The sequence below is a fragment of the Anolis sagrei genome, chromosome 6 (genome assembly GCF_037176765.1).
Source record: "Anolis sagrei isolate rAnoSag1 chromosome 6, rAnoSag1.mat, whole genome shotgun sequence".
NCBI lineage: Eukaryota > Metazoa > Chordata > Lepidosauria > Squamata > Dactyloidae > Anolis > Anolis sagrei.
Window position 1 is genome coordinate 79,286,059 of NC_090026.1, and position 22,782 is coordinate 79,308,840.

Below are 22,782 nucleotides of genomic sequence, written 5' to 3' on the forward strand. Positions count from 1 at the left end.
GATTTTTCTTCTGAAGACAAAAAGAGGAACAGATGAAACTAAGAACAGGATGAGGAGTAAATAACATTTGATCCTGCAAATGTTATTAATCTGCATTTCTTACACGTCGACTTTTTAATATAGCTAATGGGCAGGTGTTGTTAGAGTTTCATTACAGTAATGCAGGCTGACCATTCCTTATCTAGAATTCTAAAAACCAAAATACTCCAAAATTGCATGAGTAAAGACAACATTCGTGTTGGTGGTTCAGTGTTTACAACCTTTGTTTCATGCCCAAAATTATTTAAAATATTGTATATAAAGTTACATTCATGCTCTTTTTATAAAGTGTCTCTAAAATATCAATGAACTTCATGTTTAAGCTTGGGTCCCATCTCTAAGTATCTTATTGTGTACTTATATACAAGTATTCCAAAATCTGAAATCTAAAACATTTTTGGATAAGGGATAATCAGCCTTTATTAGGATAGTCACAACTCCTCTTCCAACTAAATTGTGACATTAGATAGTTTATTAGGTTCAGTTGTCCTGCAGTTGTGACATTCACTTGTATTTTCTTTCATTCCTGAAGCGCATAGCATTTGAAAGATTAAGGTTTTTTCAGTTGGCTAGAGAAAGAGTTGCAATTTTCTCTTTCCTATCGGAGATGAAAGTCAGTTTCTGTATAAGGGCATTGAGTGTAGAGAGTCTTGTGGGATAAGATAGTGCCATTTCGCTGCAGCACTTCCCAATGGTCAGCAGGAAAGCAGCACTTTGACTTTGACTTTTAAAACACTGCTCATCCACTCAGTTATTTTGGCTTCTGCAGCGAAGGAAAGCCTATAGCTATTTGTTCAGGTTTATATTGCACCTGCTCATCTTTTGAGTATAGCCCATATTATTTTATTGAATTGCTGTCTGCCCTATGTATCCATGGATTCAACTGTGCATGGTGTTTTTTTTTTAAAAAAAATCAAAACCAAAAATTTCCACAAGGTGTAAAGCTTTACTTTGTCATTTTGTACAAGGGACACAATTTCCCTCAATCATTGTACACAAGGAGACTTGAGCCTCCATGATTTTGGTATCCACGGAACAGGGGTCTTGAAACTCAACCTTAGTAGATACTAAGGTGACTTCATATATGTCAAGGTGAGGTTTGGAGACCAAAATTATGGGGTTTGATATGACCAATAAATAAGTCAAGGATCATTTCATGGAGAGGGGAAAGGGCCAGAGCCACTACAGGGGAGCCTAGTTGCTGCTATTGCCATTTTTCAACCCAGGCATTCAAAAAGGCCTCTAGCCACTCTAAAGATAGTTCCTTTTCTGATAGAAGTCGAGTATGGTATTAGCTCTTACTTTTAAAAAAGGAAGACTTGAGAAGTTGGTATGATGTCTCTCATTCACAAGGGTCCAATTTGACTTAATGGTATTTAATAACAAAATTTATGCTGTAGTCTTGACCTTAACTTAGCTAATACATTACTACTATTTTAAATAATTTCTTTAGATTCCCATGTTTTGCCAGCAAAATTCAAGATTTGTGTTGAAACATTTGGGAATCAGTGCTATAGTGGTAACTGAGGCATCCTCTTCATTGCAAGATCAATCTCCACATGTAAATAAATGTCGAATGACTCACTTTGAGCATTACCTTCTGTGGTGATAATGAGAGAGGTGGAAGCACATAAGGCCAAGATGTACTCCTACTCTTAGCAGCTTGTTCGTAGGTGATGGGGGTTGGAAATATCATCTAGAAAGGGTCAAAAGCCTCCACATAAATTCCTTCCATGGCAAGAGAAATTCCTGTTACATTCTGAAGACTGTGCTATACAAGCATTGGCTATAAATTTATGGCATTTGATGTGTTTAGAAAGAGTGTGTTCATGCTCAATTGCAATAAACAACCAGAAATTTTCATACTGACGGATATTTAGATCTTGTTAAAAATGAAAGAAGCAATTGAGGAGTTGGAGGAGAAATTGTGCAGAGAGGTGCAGTTTCTTACACGTATGCAATTTGTTGTGATGAAATTGCTTTTCGATTTTTATCCCTTGAAAAGCCCCATTTATGTGTAGATAATGCTTCTTTTCCCTTTAAAAGGGCCATCTAGGTGAAATGCCAGAGTGGGTGCTTAGTCTTATGTCACAGGGATTACACTGGCTGATTAAAGTTGACAGACCTATTTTCTCTGAAGTTAGGTGCCTGCAGGTCATGAATTGTCACTGTAGGGCCTTCCCTGCACCCCACTCTGCAAATTCCATTCTATATTTAACACATTCATAGCATTCCAATTTCTATTGTATGTGGTCAGTGCTCCAAAACTTAATCTTGGTATCTCAAGTTCCAGCTTCTGATTAAAGATGAATTATTATTATTATTATTATTATTATTATTATTATTATTTTAAAAAATACTATAATTCCTTGCAAGGAAAGATTGCTGGTATTTATGGTTGTTGGATAAGTCAGCTACATCAAAATGCATTTGATGTAATTGTGCCTCTTGTGTAAACACTCATTGCACTGAATTATGTCATTTTCACTTTGTTGTTTTAACTTCACATTTGTATTTTAAAATGAGAGGAGAGAAACAAGATGCAGCCCTTTAAATTATGTATGATCAGTAATAATAGCAAAGAATCCCTATTGTATAGATTATGTATTGGTTTATTTAAAACAGTGGTTCCCAACCTGTGGTCTGTGGACCACCAGTGGTCTGCAAGAACGAAAATATGGTCCGCGGCCTCCCCATTACTACACTGTTACCTGGAAACCACGCAACAATGAGAGCGACTGGTCTTGTGAAACCCTTTTATAGTACTGAGGCAATAGGATGTTGGGAGGGGGAGGGTGACTACCCACAAAATATTACTACTATCACATCATCTCTAGATTATTAAATATGGTTTTCTGTAGGTGAGCAAATGGCGACTACTGGATGGCATATGTTCTATATCAGAAACTAGAATGGATGTGGTCTATCCAATGCAGTTTTCTGAATCAACACCCCAAATAACCAAGCCAAATCTAAAATTGACCAAAATTGATTCATAACTCTTTTGTTACTAATGTTGGAGAGTGGTCCCTCATCAAAGTGATCCCCCATCAAGTGATCCCTGGTTTGGTGGTCCCTGAACAAAAAAAGATTGGGAATGACTGATTTAAAACATGGGTTCTTAGCAGTCGTTCAGCCCTCCAGATGTCATTGTTAGCAGTCATTTAGCCCTCCAGCTATCGTTGGACTGCAACTTCTCATGTGTTGCCAAGAAAGGAAATCATGAAAAATGCTAGGAGTTGTAATCCAGCAGATGGAAGACTTCATAGTTCCCAGCAGTTTACAAGGAACAGGCATAAGGATCTTGCATGAAAGGGCTTACAGCAGTCACTTTTACCTGGAGTAGATTGAAGCTGGTTGAGACTACTAAGAAGTCCTGTATATATTTTTGTTAGTCCCCAATTGTAGCTTATGTCATCTTTTCAAAATACCATATTTACTCAATTCTAATGCACACCTTTTTTGACTAAATTACCTTCCCAAAACTTAGGTACACATAAGATTTGTCTAATATGGTAAATACTTCTTGGGGTTTCAGAGTTTTGAAAATTGTGCATCAAACCGAGAACACAGTGAAAACGGAATAGGAAGTCACTCTTTTCCTTCCCCCCCCCCCTTCAACTTCCATGCCCCCTTAGCCCCTTTCCTCCCCCTCTTATCTTACCTCTTTTCCCATCCCCTCCTTCCCCCCTCCTCAATCCCCCTCTTCCCCTCCCCCTCTGTCTTTTAAACTCTAATGTATAGTGAACCCCCCCCCTTCCCTCTTTGTATCTACGCTGTACTTTGTATTTTGTATTATTATGAAAAAGTATTCTAATAAAAATAATTTATATATAAAAAAAGAAAATTGTGCATTAGATTTGATGGTGCATTAGACTCGAGTAAATACATTATTTCAAGCTTCATCATGTCTCGGGCATACTATAGCATAGGTGCTGAAGATTTACAGTTCAGCTTCCTTACCACCTATTTTGTTTCCTTGTGTCCTTGCACTGAGGTACATTACATTTCAGTGCAGCTTAATTTGTTGTTGTTGTTGTTGTTGTTGTTGTTGTTGTTGTGTGTTTTCATGTTATTGTTGCATTAGCCTTGAGTGATTGATTCTCAGCAACTCTGTCCGACAACTTTTGAGAAAACCATTATAGTTTGAATGCTCAGTTGTGAAACATTGCGGCTGGAAAATCCAGTTTGGTCATATTGTTCTAAATTATTTGTGTGTGGTTACGAAAAGAACTTAACTTCAGCTGGATTTATGCCCATTGTGTTTTGCGGGTTTTGCAAAAGCCACATAAACACTTGCTGGGTATTAGAATTTCTGTTTATGTGGCAGACTCTTGCTTCCATACATACTCTAGGAGGGCTTAAACATTTACTTGCTTTATAGTATTGCGCTGGAGCAGGTCTTAAGTAGTATTTGTATTGTATATCAAATTTGTTCTAAAATACTAGCTTCAGGGATACTATATATTTATGAATGAATGAAAGCTGTAATTTTAGAGTCAAGTAATATGCAGGTTTAGAGTTACTGATACTCTTTACAAGACAGAAAATGTAAAAAAAAAAAAACCTTAAAGTATTTAACATTTATAGCTCCAGTTCTTAGTATTCATATGCAGAATTAAAGCTCCACCCTATGTTTAACCAGGCTAAACTAAAGGTGCACCATATATTTAATCACACTTACCCGAGTGTGCAATTCTATGCACACTCAGGTAAGTGAGTATCAAATTACAGCCCCAAGGCATACTTTTCTGTAGTTGATATACATTTCAGTAAAAACATTACAATTCAATTTTAAATAAACATTTATTACACTGTTCTGAAAGTACTTTTAAAGCTTCAATTCAAGAAAATCAGTAAAGCTAGCACATAGGTAAATCCAGTTGATTCATTGAGGCTATTCTTGTTAAGTTTAAGACTGCCACCACAAATCTCCTCTAACTTGAAGCAAATGCTATTTGATTCTTAAACACAAAATGCAAATGCAAACTTAATAGTGCACGGAGTAGCTGTTTGGAAATTAGAAATGTAAAAAAGAAAAAAACATGTTTGTGTTGTTCTCATTTGCTTAACCAAATGTTGCAGAAAGATAGGCCTGTAATAAAAAAGTAATTGTGCTGATAGCAAAAGAAATGATCATACTTTATGGGCAATTTGCTGTTTTCTGTTTAAAGGGTATCTTTTTGATGGTTTGTTTATGTAGACTCAAAAAATATTACTCTTGAGGGGAATGTGATTTAGAGTACATCCTTGAAGCAGCTGGCTTGACTTTAAAGGAGCTGGGGGTGGCCACAGCCAACAGGGAGTTCTGGTGTGGACTGGTCCATGAGGTCATGAAGAGTCGGAAACGACTGATCGAATAAACAACAACGTTCATGCTAAATATATGAAACAACCAGATAAAACCAGAGCGATAGCAATGCAAAGTCCAATTAGCAGTGAACAAATAGAAAAACTTTCCATTGCATTTGAGTTCTTTTTATATGACTGGAAGGTTTCCCTAGCTGATTGTCCTGTGTGAGAGATTTCATGAGGATGCTACTACCACAGAGAGAGCCATGCTTTTTATAGAACAAGTTGTAACCAGTACGCAGCCTGTTATGTGTTCACTCCAGAGTAACTTCACTGTATGCAGTTAGTCTACTCCTGGGGAAGTGTGCATAGGGTATGTATCTTCTGTGCTTAAGCATTTTTGAGCAGCATTCTTGAGCTATATCTAGCATTCCGATAGCAGAACTTGTTGGATTTCTTTTTATTTTTCTTAACCTGCACACTACCCAAAATCTGTCCATAGAGCCATAGCATCCACTCATTCTACGGTTCTACCAGAAGCCATCATTGATTTTGTTTCATATATTGAGCATATAGCCAATATCAGCTAGATTTCTGGTCCTAGAAACACATGGTTCTTTCAAAATCGACTTAGTTTGGCTTTCTTTGTTCTCAGGATTGGCAAAGGCTTCCAAGGAGTCATGAAAAGATGGGGATTTAAAGGCCAGCCTGCTAGTCATGGTCAGACTAAAACACACAGGCGACCTGGAGCAATTTCCAATAGTGTAAGTACTCCAAGCTTTGTATATGTTGTTCAGTAAATCATTTACATTTTATAATAATAATAATAATAATAATAATAATAATAATAATAATTGTAATAAAAAATTATTTGTTACCTGCCTCTCCTCACGGCTATATTGCGGTGCAATATAGTTAAAACACATTAACATAAAATGCATACAACAAAATAGATATGTCAAAATACACCATTATAAAATACATACACCAAAACACGTGGTACGAAGATCAAAATGCAACAGCAATACTAAAAACACTCACGGTTCAAAGTTGACTGCTCTACTCTTACCTAGGAGCCAGTGTTGTAGTGGTTTGAGTGTTGGACTAAGACTCGAGACAGGGATGAAGTAACCTTGAGCCACTCACATCCCTCTGAACAAATCTTTCCAAGAAAAATCCATGACAGGTTCATCTTGGGGTTGCTATAAGTCAGAAATGACTTGAAGCCACACAACAGCTATTCTAAAAATGGCTGTAGTTGGATCCAGGCTCTGAATCAAAACCAAAAGTCCATAAACCAAGGACTTATTGGAACATTAAGTAATTACCTTCGCATGTAACCCCTTCTCATTTGCCTAGAAGAAGCTCCACTGGACAAAATAAAGCTTACTTTGGAACGAATCTTTATAGCTCTGCACTCAAAGTATAACTTGTATACTATGTAATTTATGTTTACCCTTGAAAATGCTCTGTATATGTGTATTTCCATTAAACATAGGCAGTCCCCAAGTTACGAACAAGATAGGTCCTGTAGGTTTGTTCTTAAGTTGAATTTGTAAGTTGGAACAGGTACATTTTTGAAATGTAATACCAGTCGTGTGTGTATATATATATAAGCTTTGGATGTCATAGGAAAGAGTTAATACCCCTGTGGTGTTTGTTTTGCTGCCTGTGCCCCTGTTCAGATGACTTCACCTCACTTTCTGTCCCTGTGATAACTGGATTTTGAAAAAAATAGCTTGTTGTGGAAACAAGGATTGGAGATAAGTCTCAGTGAAAACTTGATAACTTTTCCAGGAGTGAATTTCCCTTCTGAGGGATTTCTCTCACTTCCTGTTGTCTCATCCCTATTCTTAACTATGAGTAATTTGTAAATCAGATGTTTGTAACCCAAGGACTGCCTGTATATCTAAATATCTCTCTGTCTCCATCTTCTTCTTTTTTTGGAGATAGAAAGTTGCCAGAGTCTTCAAGGGAAAGAAAATGCCTGGGCAAATGGGCAACTGTTACAGGACAACAAAAGGACTAAAGGTGAGAATTAAGTGCATGGGATAAAGGGGACGCTGTGTTGGAATGTGTGTAATACTTGGGCCAGTTTGATAAAAGTGAAATCTGAATATAGAATTATCTTTGAGACATGTTCAATGCAACACATAGACATGAAGCTGCCTTTGATAATAGTTTTGAAGGTGCAACTAGTGCAAACATATTTGTGAGATTGCTGATCAGAATATCATCTAGAAACTATATAAATGTTTGGGTTGCTGTGAGTTTTCCAGGCTGTATGGACATGTTCCAGAAGCATTCACTCCTAATATTTTGTCCACATCTATGGCAGGCATCCTCAGAGGTTGTGAGGTCTGTTGGAAACTAGGAAAGTAGGGTTTTTATAAACCTCACTGGCCTAGTTTCAACAGACCTCACAACCTCTGAGGATGCCTGCCATAGATGTGGGCGAAACATCAGGAGAGAATGCTTTTGAAACATGTCCATACAGCCCAGAAATCTCACAGCAACTCAGTGATTCTGGCCATGAAAGCCTTTGACAACACATATATAATTCATCTTAAGAGAATAGCACTGGTTTCCACAGTCTGTTTCTGTTAACAGCCCAAGGCTCTGCTTCATAACATTGAAAACCCTAAATGACTTGATACTTGATGGAATGTCTCTCCTGTTGGGCGAGTAGGCTAATTAACAAAAGACCTTCCTCGTGTTAGCAGCAGTGTGACCCAGCACCAGAAACCAAAAGTGATAAATAGAAGAAAAACACACAGAACACAGGCCAATGTTATATCTTCCTTAGAAGACTTTTCTTTATAGAAAAATAATATGGTTGCACTATTGACAAGAACAAGGTTTCCATAACACAAATAACTTCTTTGTACTTTCTTCTTTGCTTCCATGCTAGGCTTCTTTCTCATGCAGATAAAAAGCTTCACTCTGACAGAGCCTCTTCTCACACTAAACTTACACAGAACCTTCATTCAGTAGCCTTTTGTACACAGTAGCCTTCACACTGAAACTTTACACACAAGGTCTTCAGCTAGGGGCTTCTCTCACCGAAACCTTCTCGCACCACGCCTTCTCACACCCAACCTCTCATACATTGAGGCCTTCTCACACCGAGGCCTACTAACACTGAGGTTTACCTCACACTGAGGCCTTTTCAGGCTGAAGCCTCTTTATGCTGAGGGCAACTAACTGGGGTGTACGAAGCTACAGGCACACCTGCTTATATTGAACTGTAGCATTTACTTAGTCATTGTATCCATTTAATCCTTTCAGTGCTCGACTCACATTTTTGTAATTGAAAATGCCTCGTTTTAAGGCTTTGTACGGCTTTTATATTTTTATATTGTTTGCTATTGTTTTTAACAGAATTTTATGATTGTTTTACTTGTTATAATTGTTGAGGCATTGAATTGCTGCCAAGTTGTGAACTGCTTCAAGTCGCCTCTGGGCTGAGAGGGGCGGTATATAAATATGGTAAATAAATAAATAAAGAATAGTTAATTTTTAATATTTCTGACACTTCCCTATCTGCCAAAAGAATGGTCTACTGGGGAGCCCTCCTTTTTTCCAGTCAGTGGGAGCAATAGAATCTTCAGTATTGTAATGCCTCAGTTTTGGGGTGGTCTGTGTTTAGAGGTCCTCTTGGTGGTGACATTGGCTTTTTTTGGCACTGGAACATGTGCAGGGTCTTTTAAAACTGTTTAAAACATGTCTTATTTAATACATTTTTTGTAATATTTATCAAAAATAGTTTGAATTGAATTTGGTAATTTCAATCTTTCAGGTGTGGCGAGTCAGTACAAAGTTCAATATTATATATGTACACGGCTGTGTTCCAGGTCATAAAAACTGTTTAGTAAAGGTAAGCTTGATTCTTGAATTATTTCCTAATATAACACAGACAATGAATACTTCGTAACATTATCATTATCATCAAAATCATTTATTTGTATAGTGCCGTCTATGTATATGGTACTTTACAGGGAAAAACAATACTGTTCCCTGTCTTCAGGTTTACAATCTAATTAAAAAATGACACAAAAGGAAAAGAGGATAAATGTGTGGGAAAGGGTTAAGGATATACATTTTCGGAGCACGCTGCCTGAATAAAGTTGCCATTAATGTTATTTTAAAGAAATAGAACTATTTTTTCAGCCCGATAAGAACTGTTATCTCTCTGTATATTTTAGCAAAGAAAGACCGTTGATCTTTGTAGACCAGAATTATAGTTTCATGAAGATGTTCTTAGGATTACAGTTCAAAGCACTTGTAGCTATATGTACCCGAAGGAATTGTTCAGCATATATAACAGGCAGATCTTTAATTTGCAAACTTCTACCAGGTTCATATACCACATTTAGGTCAAATTATTCAAATATTTCCAGTAGCATTCCCCAAATGTAGGGACAAGGATTATAATCTACCCAAGAACCTCCATACATATTAACCACAATTTTCTTTGTTGTAATCGTTGTGCCTTACCCAAATGGGTTTTGCACCTGTGCAGAATCTTCCTTAGAGCTAAAAGATTTTTGGTGAGAGTTATATTTTCATCTCTTAGTGCTCAAGCCCCATACTACCAAGAACTTTACACAATTTATTATGATCCACACAGTCAAAGACTTTAGAATAATCAATAAAACAGAAATAGATGTTTTTTCTGAAACTCCCTGCTTTCCTCCATTATCCAGCAGATATTGGCAATTTGGTCTCTCGCTCCTCTGCCTTTTCTAAACCCAGCTTGTACATCTGGCAATTTTCACTCATAATAAATTGTGGGAAGTTCTTGGTAGTATGGGGATCCCAAGTCACCTTGTCTGTCTCCTGAGTAATCTGTATAACAACCAAGTAGCAGCAGTAAGAACAGATCACAGAACAACAGACTGGTTCAAGATTGGGAAAGGGGTATGGCAGGGCTGTATATACTCACCCGACCTATTCAACTTGTATGCAGAACACATCACGCAATGTGTGGTATTTGATGAACCCAAGGCTGGAGTTAAAATTGCTGGAATAAAGATTAACAACCTTGGATATGCAGATGATACTTTGATGGCTGAAAGCGAGGAGGAGCTGAGGAGCCTTCTAACCAATGTGAAAGAAGAAAGTGCAAAATCTGGGTTGTAGTTAAACATAAAAAACCAAGATGATGGCAACTAGACTGATTGATAACTGGCAAATAGAGGGAGAAAACATTGAGGCAGTGACAGACTTTATGTTTCTAGGCACGAAGATTATTGCAGATGCAGAAAGCAGAAAACTTATTGGGAGGAGAGCAATGTCTAATCTCGATACAATAGTTAAGAGTAGAGACATCACACTGGCAACAAAGATCCACATAGTTAAATCAATTGTATTCCCTGTAGTAGAGCAGGACCATAAGGAAGATCGAGCAAAGGAAGATAGATGCTTTTGAACTGTGGTGTTGGAGGAAAATTTTGAGAGTTCCTTTGACCCCAAGAAGATTAAACCAGTCAATACTCCAGGAAATAAAGCCCGAGTGCTCATTGGAGGGAAGGATATTAGAGGCAAAGATGAAGTATTTTGGCCACATAATGAGAAGACAAGAAAGCTTGGAGAAAATGATGCTTGGGAAAATGGAAGGAAAAAGGAAGAGGGACCGACCAAGGGCAAGATGGATGGATGTTATCTTTGAAGTGACTGGCTTGATCTTGAAGGAGCTGGTGGTGGCCATGGTTGACAGGGAGCTCTGGTGTGGGCTGATCCATGCTGTCATGAAGAGTCGGAAACAACTTAGCAAATAAACAACAAAAAGTGGTCAAGCCCAGTCAAAACATCTGCTCAGTTCGACTTCAAGCTGCATAGTAATATTATACATAGCACTTTCTCTCATTTCTCCTTTGGGAAGTTGTGGTGAAACTTTGGTCTAATTTTTATATGTCACAGGAAGCTACATTTTCACAGGAAGTCTGGCTTATTCATATAAACAACATGTTGAGGCAAGTCGCTCTGAGCAGTGGGATGGTTTAAAATGAGTGCTGTGGTTTATCATGCTGCGTCCTCCTAGCAGGGAGATCTCTCTAGGTTCATTTCCTTCCCACAGACCCAGAAAAATCACTATCAGACAAAATGGGGGTTACACTATGTAACACAATTTTTGTTCCTGGGTTATAAATGTTATTTCTCATTTGGTTCTATCATAAAAACATGGAATACTTTATTAATCTGCAAAGATTTTGTTTTTTCAGACATCCAGCTGCACATTTTGTTATAGTTTTTAAGTAAATGTCTCATAGAGTCTCAACCAATTCAACAGTTTGTGGTAGCCACAAAAATGAAGTTTCTGGAATATAACAACTGCTTTCATAGTACAATTAAACAGGAAATAACACTTTCAAACCAGGAACAGAAAAAAAATCAAATTTTGTTACATGGTGTTATGTTGTGGAGGGCAGACTCATCCACTTGCTATGGGTGGGAGTCAGAAGTAGTCTTCAAGTGTCCTGTTGTTTCTTGAGTGAAAGGAGGCCAAAAAGACTTGCCCCTTGCTGTTATAATGATCAGGGCAACTATTATGATGAAGTATTGATATGTGTACAAGGCAGGAATTTCCATCAAGTTTGTTTTCTTTGTATCATAGATAGCAAAGGACACACAAAGATATTTCTTAGGTTTAGCCCTCGCTTTTTCGTATTCTCTCTACCAAGCTGTCACTTTCAATTAGATTACCTGCTGTTTCCAGTCCTGCTTTGTTCTAGAAGGTCCCTGGTAGGGAAATTGGACCACAAAGTTTCAAGAGTCCTTGATACATCCCTGCTTCAGTCAGCAAAACTACAAACACAGGAAACAGAAAACAGCTGAGCCAACATGTTTTGTTGAGCAGCTAGTCAAATATGGCTGGATGAAAAGAATTGAACAAGACCTTTTTGAAGGAAGCTGTCATAGGCATTTCTTTCATTTCTGTAAATATCAATGCTAGCTTGTTATGATATCTGTTTCAGTGCTATCGGATATACCCTGTGGATTATAACGTTACATTTTTCTCACATTTTCCACATTGGTGGTTTCAATCTGAGTCCCGTGGTGCCATGTGTAGGCTGTCTGCAAAGCAAGAGAGAGTGTAGTCATCTGCCTTTGCTGTATCAATCAGGCCCTTCTGCGTAAAAACCACAACTGTATAATTTAGTTATCTTTTTAGTGCCTACCTGTTGTCATTTCTATACAGATAAGTCCAAATTGCTGAAGTTCTACATGCAGTAGGGGATTGTTTTTTTCACATCCTACAACATGCATAATCTACACGCAAGAGTAGTGTGGAGTGAGCTTTGTTAAAGTTATTCAGTGGTTTGGATTCCAATGGTAAAGTCTTTTTCTACGAAAGGAAGGTAAACTTTGGACCCAGTCCACTGTAATACTAACTATTGGGACACAGGCTTATCTTCCCAAGTTATGCATCCTTTCTTTCAACTGTGTATATTCTACTGCAGTTGTTGTGGGTATGATTTGCATCTTCTTGTGTTCTTACCTTTTGCATCTCCTAAATCAGTGGTTCCTAACCTGTGGTCTGTGGACCACCAGTGGTCCCCAAGAACTAAAATATAGTCCGCAGCCTCACAGTTACTACACCGTTGCAACGAGTGACTGGTCTCATGAAACCCTCTTATAGTGCCGAGGCTTATTAAATATAGTTTTCTGTGGGCGAGCAGATTGCAACTACTGGGTAGCATATGTTCTGTATCAGAAACTAGAGCTGATGTGGTCTATCCAATGCAATTTTCAGAATCAGCACCCCAAATAGCCAAACTGAATCTAAAGTTGACCAAAAACTGATTCGTAACCCTTTTGGTACTAATGTTGAAGAGTGATCCCTGGTCAAAAAAAGATTGGGAACCACTGTCTTAAATTATTTATCTTAACATGAGCTGTTATCAATTTCAGCCTATTTCTTCCAATACTTCATCCCACAAATGATTCTTAAGAACTGTGTGAAAGACATAGTAAAAAAAAAAAAACAACCATAAGGGTGCCACAAGACTTTTATCCTTCCATTCACCCCTCCTCTTTTCCCCCCAAGTTCCAGCATTCATTTATAGTAAACTAGCCATCCCCTGCCACGCATTGTTGTGGCCAAATGGGGGTTCTGTGTGGGAGGTTTGGTCCAATTCTATCGTTGGTGGGGTTCAGAATGCTCTTTGACTGTAGGTGAACTATAATTCCAGCAACTACAACTCCCAAATGTCAAGATTCTATTTTCCCCAAACTCCACCAGTGTTCACATTTGGGCATATGGAGTATTCTTGTAGAGTTTGGTCCACATCCATCATTGTTTGAGTTGACAGTCATCTTTAGATATAGGTGAACTACAACTCCAAAACCAAAGGACACTGCTCACCAAACTCTTCCAGTATTTTCTGTTGGTCATGGGAGAAATGTGTGCCAAGTTTGGTTCAATTCCATCGTTGGTGAGGTTCAGAATGTTCTTTGATTTTAGGTGAGCTATAAATCCCAGCAACTACAACTCCCAAATGACAAAATCAAATTTTTTGAGCGAAGGACATACATTGGGTTGTTAGGTGTCTTGTGTCCAAATTTGGTGTCAATCCGTCCAGTGGTTTTTGAGTTCTGTTAATCCCGCAAACGAACATTACATTTTTATTTATATAGATGTCTATTAGTCCATTTACAATAAAATAGCATCCCTTTGAGAAAACAAGTGGGTGATTTTTGTATTGTAGATTGTCTGTCCTAAAAGTACCAACATTATCACAGAATCCATCATCTTAGCCACTATAATTCCATTGTATAACTATTTGAATTGACCAGCTTCCCCTAACTAAAATACTCCAAAATCATTAGAGCGCATAGGACGCTCATATAGATAACCAACTCTGCATTGAGACAGGTTTTTCCTTTAGCTACATATTGGCAGTACCTCTCATAAGTTCATCTATTTAGAAAAATGTTTTGAGATCTTAGGTTAGCTATACAGTTGGACCTCTAAATCCTCAAATTTAACCAGCCATGGATCCTGACACCCTATATTATTTTATTCCTCCAACAGGAAGGTGGTCACTGAAGCATTGATTTTGCTACCATTTAGTAATATATGAAGGGACCACTGTGTATACCAGATTTCTTATATATAATCCGTTAAAACGTGATGATATTCACTGTTCTCAAGTGGCACAAAAATATAAAGGAGAAAAAAAGACGAAAGTTTTAGTGCTTTTGAATAAAAATGTTTCTAAAATATTCTGGAATGCTCTGCTTGCTCTGAATGATTGCATTGTCCACAAGGGACAACCACACTAGGGGCACCATGCAAGATGTTCCACTGCACAGCAGGAGCTTCTGCTGCACATTGGGACCATTGCACACTGCATTCACTTGCCTATTGCTCCCAATGGCATAGTTAACATCTCTCCTTCCAAGAACAAAAGCATTCTGCAACAGCACAATTTTGCTTTATGCTTTTTGTAACTTGCTTTGTGGTGTAACTTCCTAATAGGATGCCAGCCTATATTTTTAATTGGGAGGTTTTTCCAATGCAGAATAAGGAAAAGGTTGTGCTATCTTCAGATCTTTCTCGTTAGTTCAAAAAGAAGTATGGTACTCTTTTCATCCCATTTCTTAACTGTCATCCTCAAGGATGAATTCCAGTCTCACATACCCTGCTCAGAGGCACTGCATTTATGAACCAAAATGTCTTAATAGGATGTCTATAGCATAAACAGAAAGTAGGACAACCTAAGCCTTTAGTTAAATCCAGCATAGCTCTTTACATGTTTGGTTCTTAGAAAGTGAATCCTATTTCTGAGCCCCAACCACCATAGTCAGTGGTGAGAGTTGATATTTATTGATACGAGTTGCAAGCCACAAATCTGGCATGTGACACATTCCTCCCTTTGTCGCAAGTTATGTTATTTGAAATTTTACATAGTAAAATTCCCAAGGGCTTGATATTTGTCTCCAGTAAAAAAGTTGATTTATGTACCCACTTTTGGGTCAGTTATCCATATTATTTAATGTGTCCTTATATAGTAAATGGAGCCCCTGGTGGCACAGTGGGTTAAACCGCTGAGCTGCTGAACTTGCTGGCCAAAAAGTAGGCGATTTGAATTGGGGGAGTGGGGTAAGCCCCCCCCTGTTAGCCCCAGCTTCTGCCAACAAAGCAGTTTGAAAACATGCAAATGTGAATATATCAATAGGAACTACTTCTGTGGGAAGGTAACAGCGCTCCATGCAGTCATGCTGGCCACATAGCCTTGGAGGCGTCTATGGACAGCGCTGGCTCTTTGGCCTAGAAATAGAGATGAGCACCAGCCCCAGAGTCACACACGACCAGACTTAATGTCAGGGGAAACCTTTACCTTTACCTTTAACTTTACAAACCTAAAAAAATTAGGACAGATTTTTCCAAACATTTCATGTTAGTGACACACTTGTTGGACATGCGTCATTTTGAGACACAGTGATTAAGTTTTCCAAGCAAACCAGACGTTAAAACCAAACCTATCATAAGTTGTGATAACAAAATGTATGAGGACGCAGTGCATTTTATGAAAACCTTTCATTTATATATTTTTAAAATGAATGATTTGTAGGATAACATACATTTCCAAGATACGTTTGTGTAATACACCTACACAGTGCAACCGACACAACAGTGTGTCATTACACACGGTTTGGAAAGCTCTGATTTACTTCTCTGGATCAGAAAGTTTTATAGGTTTTTCTTTTGTTAAGACGTTTTACTCAGTTTAGCCCAAATTAATTCGTTGTGAAAGTGTAACATACGTTGCCGCTATCTTGTGTGCATAAAAAAGCACAGCGGCCCTCTTCATTGGTTGCTTGGCAACCATTAAGCCATTGCACACCTTGTTAGATGTACATTTTATAGAAAACATGCTTCCCAGTAGGTGTGGAATGGGGTAAATGAGTGGTATTATGGTATTAAGGTATAATCCTAATGACAAAGTCCCTCCTAAGTGAATACTGATGTCTTTCTAATTTAATCAGACATACAGCATTTCATGTCGTGTTTTCACTTAAGCAGGAAAGTTAATCCAAAAGCATGTTTTACTTAATACACAATTGCATTCGTTTTTCTAAAAAAAGGCATCTGAATGAGAGACCCTCAAATTCTGCACAGGAGTAGTTTTAAAGGTATTTCCAAAAAGTAATACCATTTTAATAACATTGTTTGTATTTTTTTATTTTACTTCTACTTTTGATTCCTATCCCAGACTCAGCAAAGCGAAAATAATATTCAGTGTGTCCTCTTGTGTCTGCCCTATGGTTTGTTCTTTAGTGGTCATTATCACCGAGGACTGTAACTTCTCATTTATTTCTGGATTCATAGGAATTCCACCTGAGCCCATCATACAGGAAATAAGCTTTACAAATGCTTCATTATTGTGGAGTGTGATGCCGCAGGCTATTTGAATCTAATTGGACAGGAAGCCGTGGTGCACATGATGTTGGATTTCTTCAGAACGCAATCGGGCCATAACCTTTTTCTTTCCTTTTCAAATTCCGGAATCCAGTGTAGTTAAACAATGAATCTCTGCTCCCACATTGTTGTTAAATTAACATAAGCAGCAGGATTGGGAAATGATGGGTCCGGAAAGTACATGAAAGTCATCTGGGAGAATATCTTCTCTCCAGCAGGCTGTGCTTGTACCCAGTAACCATTGTCAGAGGAAGAATGGAGAACAATGAAGTCCTGCAGAAATGTATTCAGTGCATGACCCCCATAGCCTTCTGATTATCCAAAACATTCCTACCGAAGCAAAAAAAATCCCTCTCCTGCACTCTTTGTTCCTGCAATGTGAGTGTTTTGTAGCTTGCTACCGATAGTATAAAAGTACTGACACAACCCAGAGCGAACTTCAAAGTGGGTTGTAGCATCAGCTTTTCCTGAGAATCCAGCTTGCTACATGCTCAAGAAATTTTAGCTGATTCTGTTCTGCCCGTAGTTGTTCTGACTTGAATGCTGTGCTTGCTGACAATAGCACAAAGTCTTTATATGGGTTTGTTTAGGTGTCCACAGTGCATTAATTTGCCCTTTTTTGGTAAGCTCATTTTCAAAGCATATGAGGATCCATGATACAAACTCAAAGGCAACACTGGGATATGCTGGAGCTGTGATTTAAACAGTTCGGTCACTATAGGTATCATATATTGACATCTATGATTTGATTATGTGTTGGAGAATATTCTGTATAAAAAGTAGCTTCTCGGTGGGAAGCTGTTTTGTACATGTGTTTGGTTCTGTTGTCAACCTTAACCTGGTCATCAGTACTGCAGTGCAGAAGCTGGGCAAAATGAGCCACTTCTGGCCTGCAGTTTGCTCATGGAGTGATACTGTGTCACCAGTTCTTTCAATTTTTTTTCAACAAAAGTCAGCAGGTACAATTGTAAAAAAAAAAAACCCCGATAAAGATTTATTATATAACTAGCCGTCCCCTGCCACGCATTGCTGTGGCCCAGTCAGGTGATCTGGGAAATAAAGTAAAGAGAAAATGTTGATTTCTAGTATATGTAATTTCTTTCTGCTTGTGGGTAAACAGTATTTCTTGCTGTTTCTTTGTCAGTGTCGATGTGGAGATTGTCTGGTTTGCCTACTCTGGAACATTCAACATATAATTGTCCTTCTTTAGGGGTCCCTTTCAAATCTATGATACTATATCTCTGTGTGTGTGAATCATATATATCTATCATAGGAAGACGGTAAATGGAACATAGGAATGGCACAAGGATTATGAGAACAGATCTGATTTCAACTGAGGCGTTATGTTATGTCTGTTTTGTTGATCTGTCTTGTTGATTGTTAACTGTTGTGGATTGATGCTGTTGATCCTGTTTGTTGCATTGTTATGTTTTAATTGCACTGACACTGTTTGATAATTGTACCATGTAAACCGCATTGAGTCGCCTGTTAAGGGCTGAAAAATGCGGTATAGAAATAAAGCAAATAAATAATAATAAATATCTCTATCTATGGCTGGATGGCTCTTTGTCAGGAGGGCTTTGATTACGTTTTCTTGCCCTGGTGAAGGGAGTTGGACTGGATGGCCTTAAGTATTTTCTGTTGGTCATGGGGGTTCTGTGTGGGAAATTTGGCCCAATTCTGTCGTTCGTGGATTTCAGAATGCTCTTTGATTGTTAATGAACTATAAATCTAAGTAATTACAACTCCCAAATGTCAAGGTCTATTTCCCCCAAACTCCATCTGTGTTCATATTTGGGCATTTTGAGTATCTGTGCCAAGTTTGGTCCAGATCCATCATTGTTTGAGTCCACAGCGCTCTCTGGATGTAGGCAAACTACAACTTCCAACTCAAAGTCAATGCCCACCAAACCCAGTATTTTCTGTTGGTCATGGGAGTTCTGTGTGCCACGTTCGGTTCAATTCCATCATTGGTGGAGTTCAGAATGCTCTTTGATTGTAGGTGAACTATAAATCCCAGCAACTACAACTCCCAAATGACAAAATCACCCCCCCCCCCAACCCCACAAGTATTCAAATTTGGATGTATTGGGTATTTGTGCCCAATTTGGTCCAGTGAATGAAAATACATCCTGCATATCAGATGTTTACATGAAAATTCATAGCAGTAACATAGTTACAGTTATGAAGTAGCAATGAAATAATTTTACAGTTGGGGGTCACCACCACATGAGGAACTGTATTAAGGGGTCGCAGCATTAGGAAGGTTGACAAACACTGGGTTAAACCCATGTCCTGACTGTCTTGCTAACCTGAAATTCAGTAGTACAAATCCACGAGACAGGGTGAGCTCCCATCTGTCAGTCCAGCTTCCCATGCAGGGACATGAGAGAAACCTCCCACAGGATGGTAAACATCTGGATGGTCCCTGGGCAACATGCCTGCCGATGGCCAATTCTCTCACACCAGAAGCGACTTGCAGTTCTTCAAGTCGCTTCTAACACAATTTTTTAATTGGGGACATTGTGAGGTTGAGTGGGTAGAAAGGTGTTCATAAACACAGCTTCACATGCCACAGTTAGGTCTGAGTTGCAGGCCTGGCTGAGAATGACTGACTTTTCGCTCCCATGGTCTTATTTATGCAAAGAAGAAGCCGAGATAACCCTGAAACAGTCCTATTTGAGAGTTTCTTCAAATTGTGAAGATTGTACTTGAGATTTAGTGTTTTAATCAATTTTATCCTCTGGCTAGACAATGCTCAGGTGTGCAACAAGTGTAAATAATAAATCAATGCACAAGTGATTTTAAATCTTTTACTTTTCCTTCATTGATTCAATTATTCACTTATAGAACATTCACTTATGGAACAAAGCAAAGCAAAATGATTCAGGCGCCACTTACCTGAGAGAGTGCCTATTCTGGAAATATTTTTGTGCTTCACGTTCTTTGCCTCCCCATCCCTCTCCTCCCATCAAACTCTGTCACTTTTGTGTTCTAGGTCAGTGATTCATCTTTACCGGCTTACCGAGAAGACTGTAAGGACTTCCCATTCCCAACATTTTTTGCTGATGGCGAAGAGGAGGTGCCTGATGAACTGTATGATGAGGAAGTTTTCCAGTTCAGCGAGCCCTCCATTGCATTCAGTTAGCTACTGACGTCCTGAAAATTTCCCATCATGAATGTCAACTTGAAGCCACAAAACAGGAAATTGCCGGAGAAGTGGGCTCTTACTGTCATCAACTTGCCCAAAAATCCTTAAGAGAGGCTGTGATTTTCTGAGGGATTTTCTCCAAAACCACAAATTCCAAAATGTATAAATTTGCTGTAAAACTGTAGAGGCTGTAGAATGATGAACCATAACCTTTTAACTTTTTTAAATGGCAGAACCTTTCAAACTAAAAATGTTATTGTATCTGTAACAGTCAAACTGCTGCTTCAATCAAACTATGACACTTCTGTTTGTTCACTTCTAAAAAAATGAATATTTCCAATTATTGACTTAATAAAAAGCTATTATTAAACGGTGTGTATTTTATCATCTTAAAAGGCAGAAATATCCAGCACTTTGAAGGGTGTGTGTGTGTGGAAGCTTGTCGCTGTTCAGTGGCATTGCAATGTAGCTCTGGAATTTGATCTCCCCTGAACTCACATCCAAAAAAAACATGCTATGATTTCAAGTTCTGTTCAACATAAATTAGAACTGATAAAAAACTGAAATTTTATCAAAATTGTCAAAATGCACTGCAATTAAAGAAGAAAGTTTATCAGACATGCCTCTCCAATGTTATTCCTTTTCATTTTACTGAGTCATCAGCAAATTCACATGTGAATAACTCTCAGTAAGCTGGATGCAATTGCAGAATTAATATCAGATTCTTTCCTCTGGGAAGTTAACAGGAAATGTATTGCATGGGTCCCATTTTAATGCTTTGGATCAGCTTTCAAATGAAATGAATGAAACTTTATTTATAGACCCTCCTATCTCGCCGAAGGAACTCTGGGCCGCTCATAACAAAATATACAATAGCAAATATTCAGTGCCAACAATAATACATAAATCAAGAAGCGAACCAAGAACACCTCAGTAAATTATAAACCAACATAAATGAACAATGTAAAAATGAGTACACATAATTACTAACATGTTAAATCCTTAAAATACCATTTAAAATTAGGCTAAAATTAGGCTAAAATTGTTGGGGGGGAGATTGGAAAACAACACGTTAATAGATGGATGCTAGCTGCTAAGTAAGGTGCAAACAGATGTACTTAATCCTCTTCATAAGCTACATTTCATAAATGTGTTTTAAATACAATACAAAACTTTATTACGGTCACTGACCAGCACAAAGCAGGGCACAAGCTGTTTTAAATAGCTTTTTGAAGGAGAGGATGGAGGAGGCCATTTTTAACTCTTAAGGGAGGGAGTTCCAGAGGTGGAGAGCAATTACAAAGAAGGCCCTCTCTCATTCCCACCAACCGCACTTGAGAGGGGGGTGGAACCGAGAGGAGGGCCTCCTCCTCTGACCACAGCGCTTGTGTTGATTTATATATATGAAGATGTGGCGTTTGGTTTTATAAATATATATATAATATATATATGGAGATGTGGTCTTTGGGTTTGTAAAAAAACAAAAACAAATCAGAATAAGCAATTTGAATATGAAGGAAAAAGCTTTGTGATTCTTATTCTGAGACAGCCGGATCACAGGACTTACGGCTTTGTTTATAGGACAGGTATGAATCCTATCTTATGGGGATGTTACTGACACATCCCATGAACATCACTGGGGATTCTGAAAACATCCTTAAGATGTGGAGATAGTTTTTAAAAACCTTCAAAGCACATTGTCATGGAGGGTAGATGCCGAGTGTTTACAAATCTGGAAGCTAGACTTAGATTTGTAAGCATTCTATATTCTTATTTATGACAGTGGCCCTATTGCCACAATGCCCTTCCAACTTACTGCAACAGCCAACAAAACACACCATGCAAGGGAGCTCTGTTCTGCCATTAACCTTCAGGAATATAACTCCCAGGTTCTAGCATATCCACTGGGAATTGCCATCCACAAAATTAGTGCTACCCGAGGAATCAATAAACTGGAAAGGAACCCTAGGGCTTCGCTTCTGTAAAGAAGAGCACTCATGAAATGCTGCTTCTGTTTCTCAAAGGTTGCTTCACTTATTCACTTGTTCTTCTTTACCTTTTAATTCAGTGGTTCCCAACCTGTGGTCCATGGACCACCAGTGGTCCACAAAAACTAAAATATGGTCCGCGGCCTCACCATTACACCATTGTAATGAGAGCGGCGGGTCTCGCAAAACCCTCTTATAGTGCCCAGGCTTATGGTTTTCTGTGGGCAAGCAGATGGCGACTACTGGATGGCATGAGTTCTGTATCAGAAACTAGAGCTGATGTGGTCTATCCAATGCAGTTTTCAGAATCAGCACCCCAAATAACCAAACCAAATCTAATGTTGACCAAAAACTGATTTGTAACCTTTTGGTGCTAATGTTGGAGAGTGGACCTAGTCAAAAAAAGGTTGGGAAATATTGTTTAATGAAATGAGGCACATTTCTCTTCTGAAACAACTCCTTGCGAGCATAACGTTCAAATTATTCAAACAGCCTTTCTTGGTTCAAGAAACATCTTTGTACGCATGAAAGGAAGCCACCTGACAGCTTCCTTGATCACTTTTGATACAGCGGATCTGACAATCAACAAGGGAAGCCACTTTCTTTAATGGAGCACTAGGTTTAGAATTGACTGTAAAGGCAAGCTCACAGAAGAAGTTGCCTGAAACTCTGTAGAATCACATACGCCATCCTACAAATCCAAGGATCCCCTTTGTCTCAACAAGTGAATCAGGACGGTAGTAAATACATTCTAATGTCTTCCGAATTTGATGAACATGTATGCAGGTTTTCCTACATTCTCAGGCACTAAGACAAACTTGGGAGCTATTAAGTCCATTTTCTCCTTTCCTAGTTCCCCTAGGAACAAGAATGATAATTCATGG

General features: G+C 38.4%; 1 protein-coding gene across 1 annotated transcript in view; it reads left to right on the top strand.

Annotated features, from left to right (window-relative positions):
• Window positions 1-20,280, top strand: part of MRPL3 (mitochondrial ribosomal protein L3) — a 36,014-nt gene extending 15,734 nt beyond the window's left edge. Inside the window, exons 7-10 of the mRNA XM_060781820.2 lie at window positions 5,987-6,095; window positions 7,285-7,362; window positions 9,131-9,208; window positions 19,758-20,280. Coding sequence (XP_060637803.2) covers window positions 5,987-6,095; window positions 7,285-7,362; window positions 9,131-9,208; window positions 19,758-19,907 — 415 coding nt within the window. The 3' untranslated portion in view covers window positions 19,908-20,280. The remainder of the gene's footprint in view (window positions 1-5,986; window positions 6,096-7,284; window positions 7,363-9,130; window positions 9,209-19,757) is intronic.
• Window positions 20,281-22,782: the final 2,502 nt, after the last annotated feature.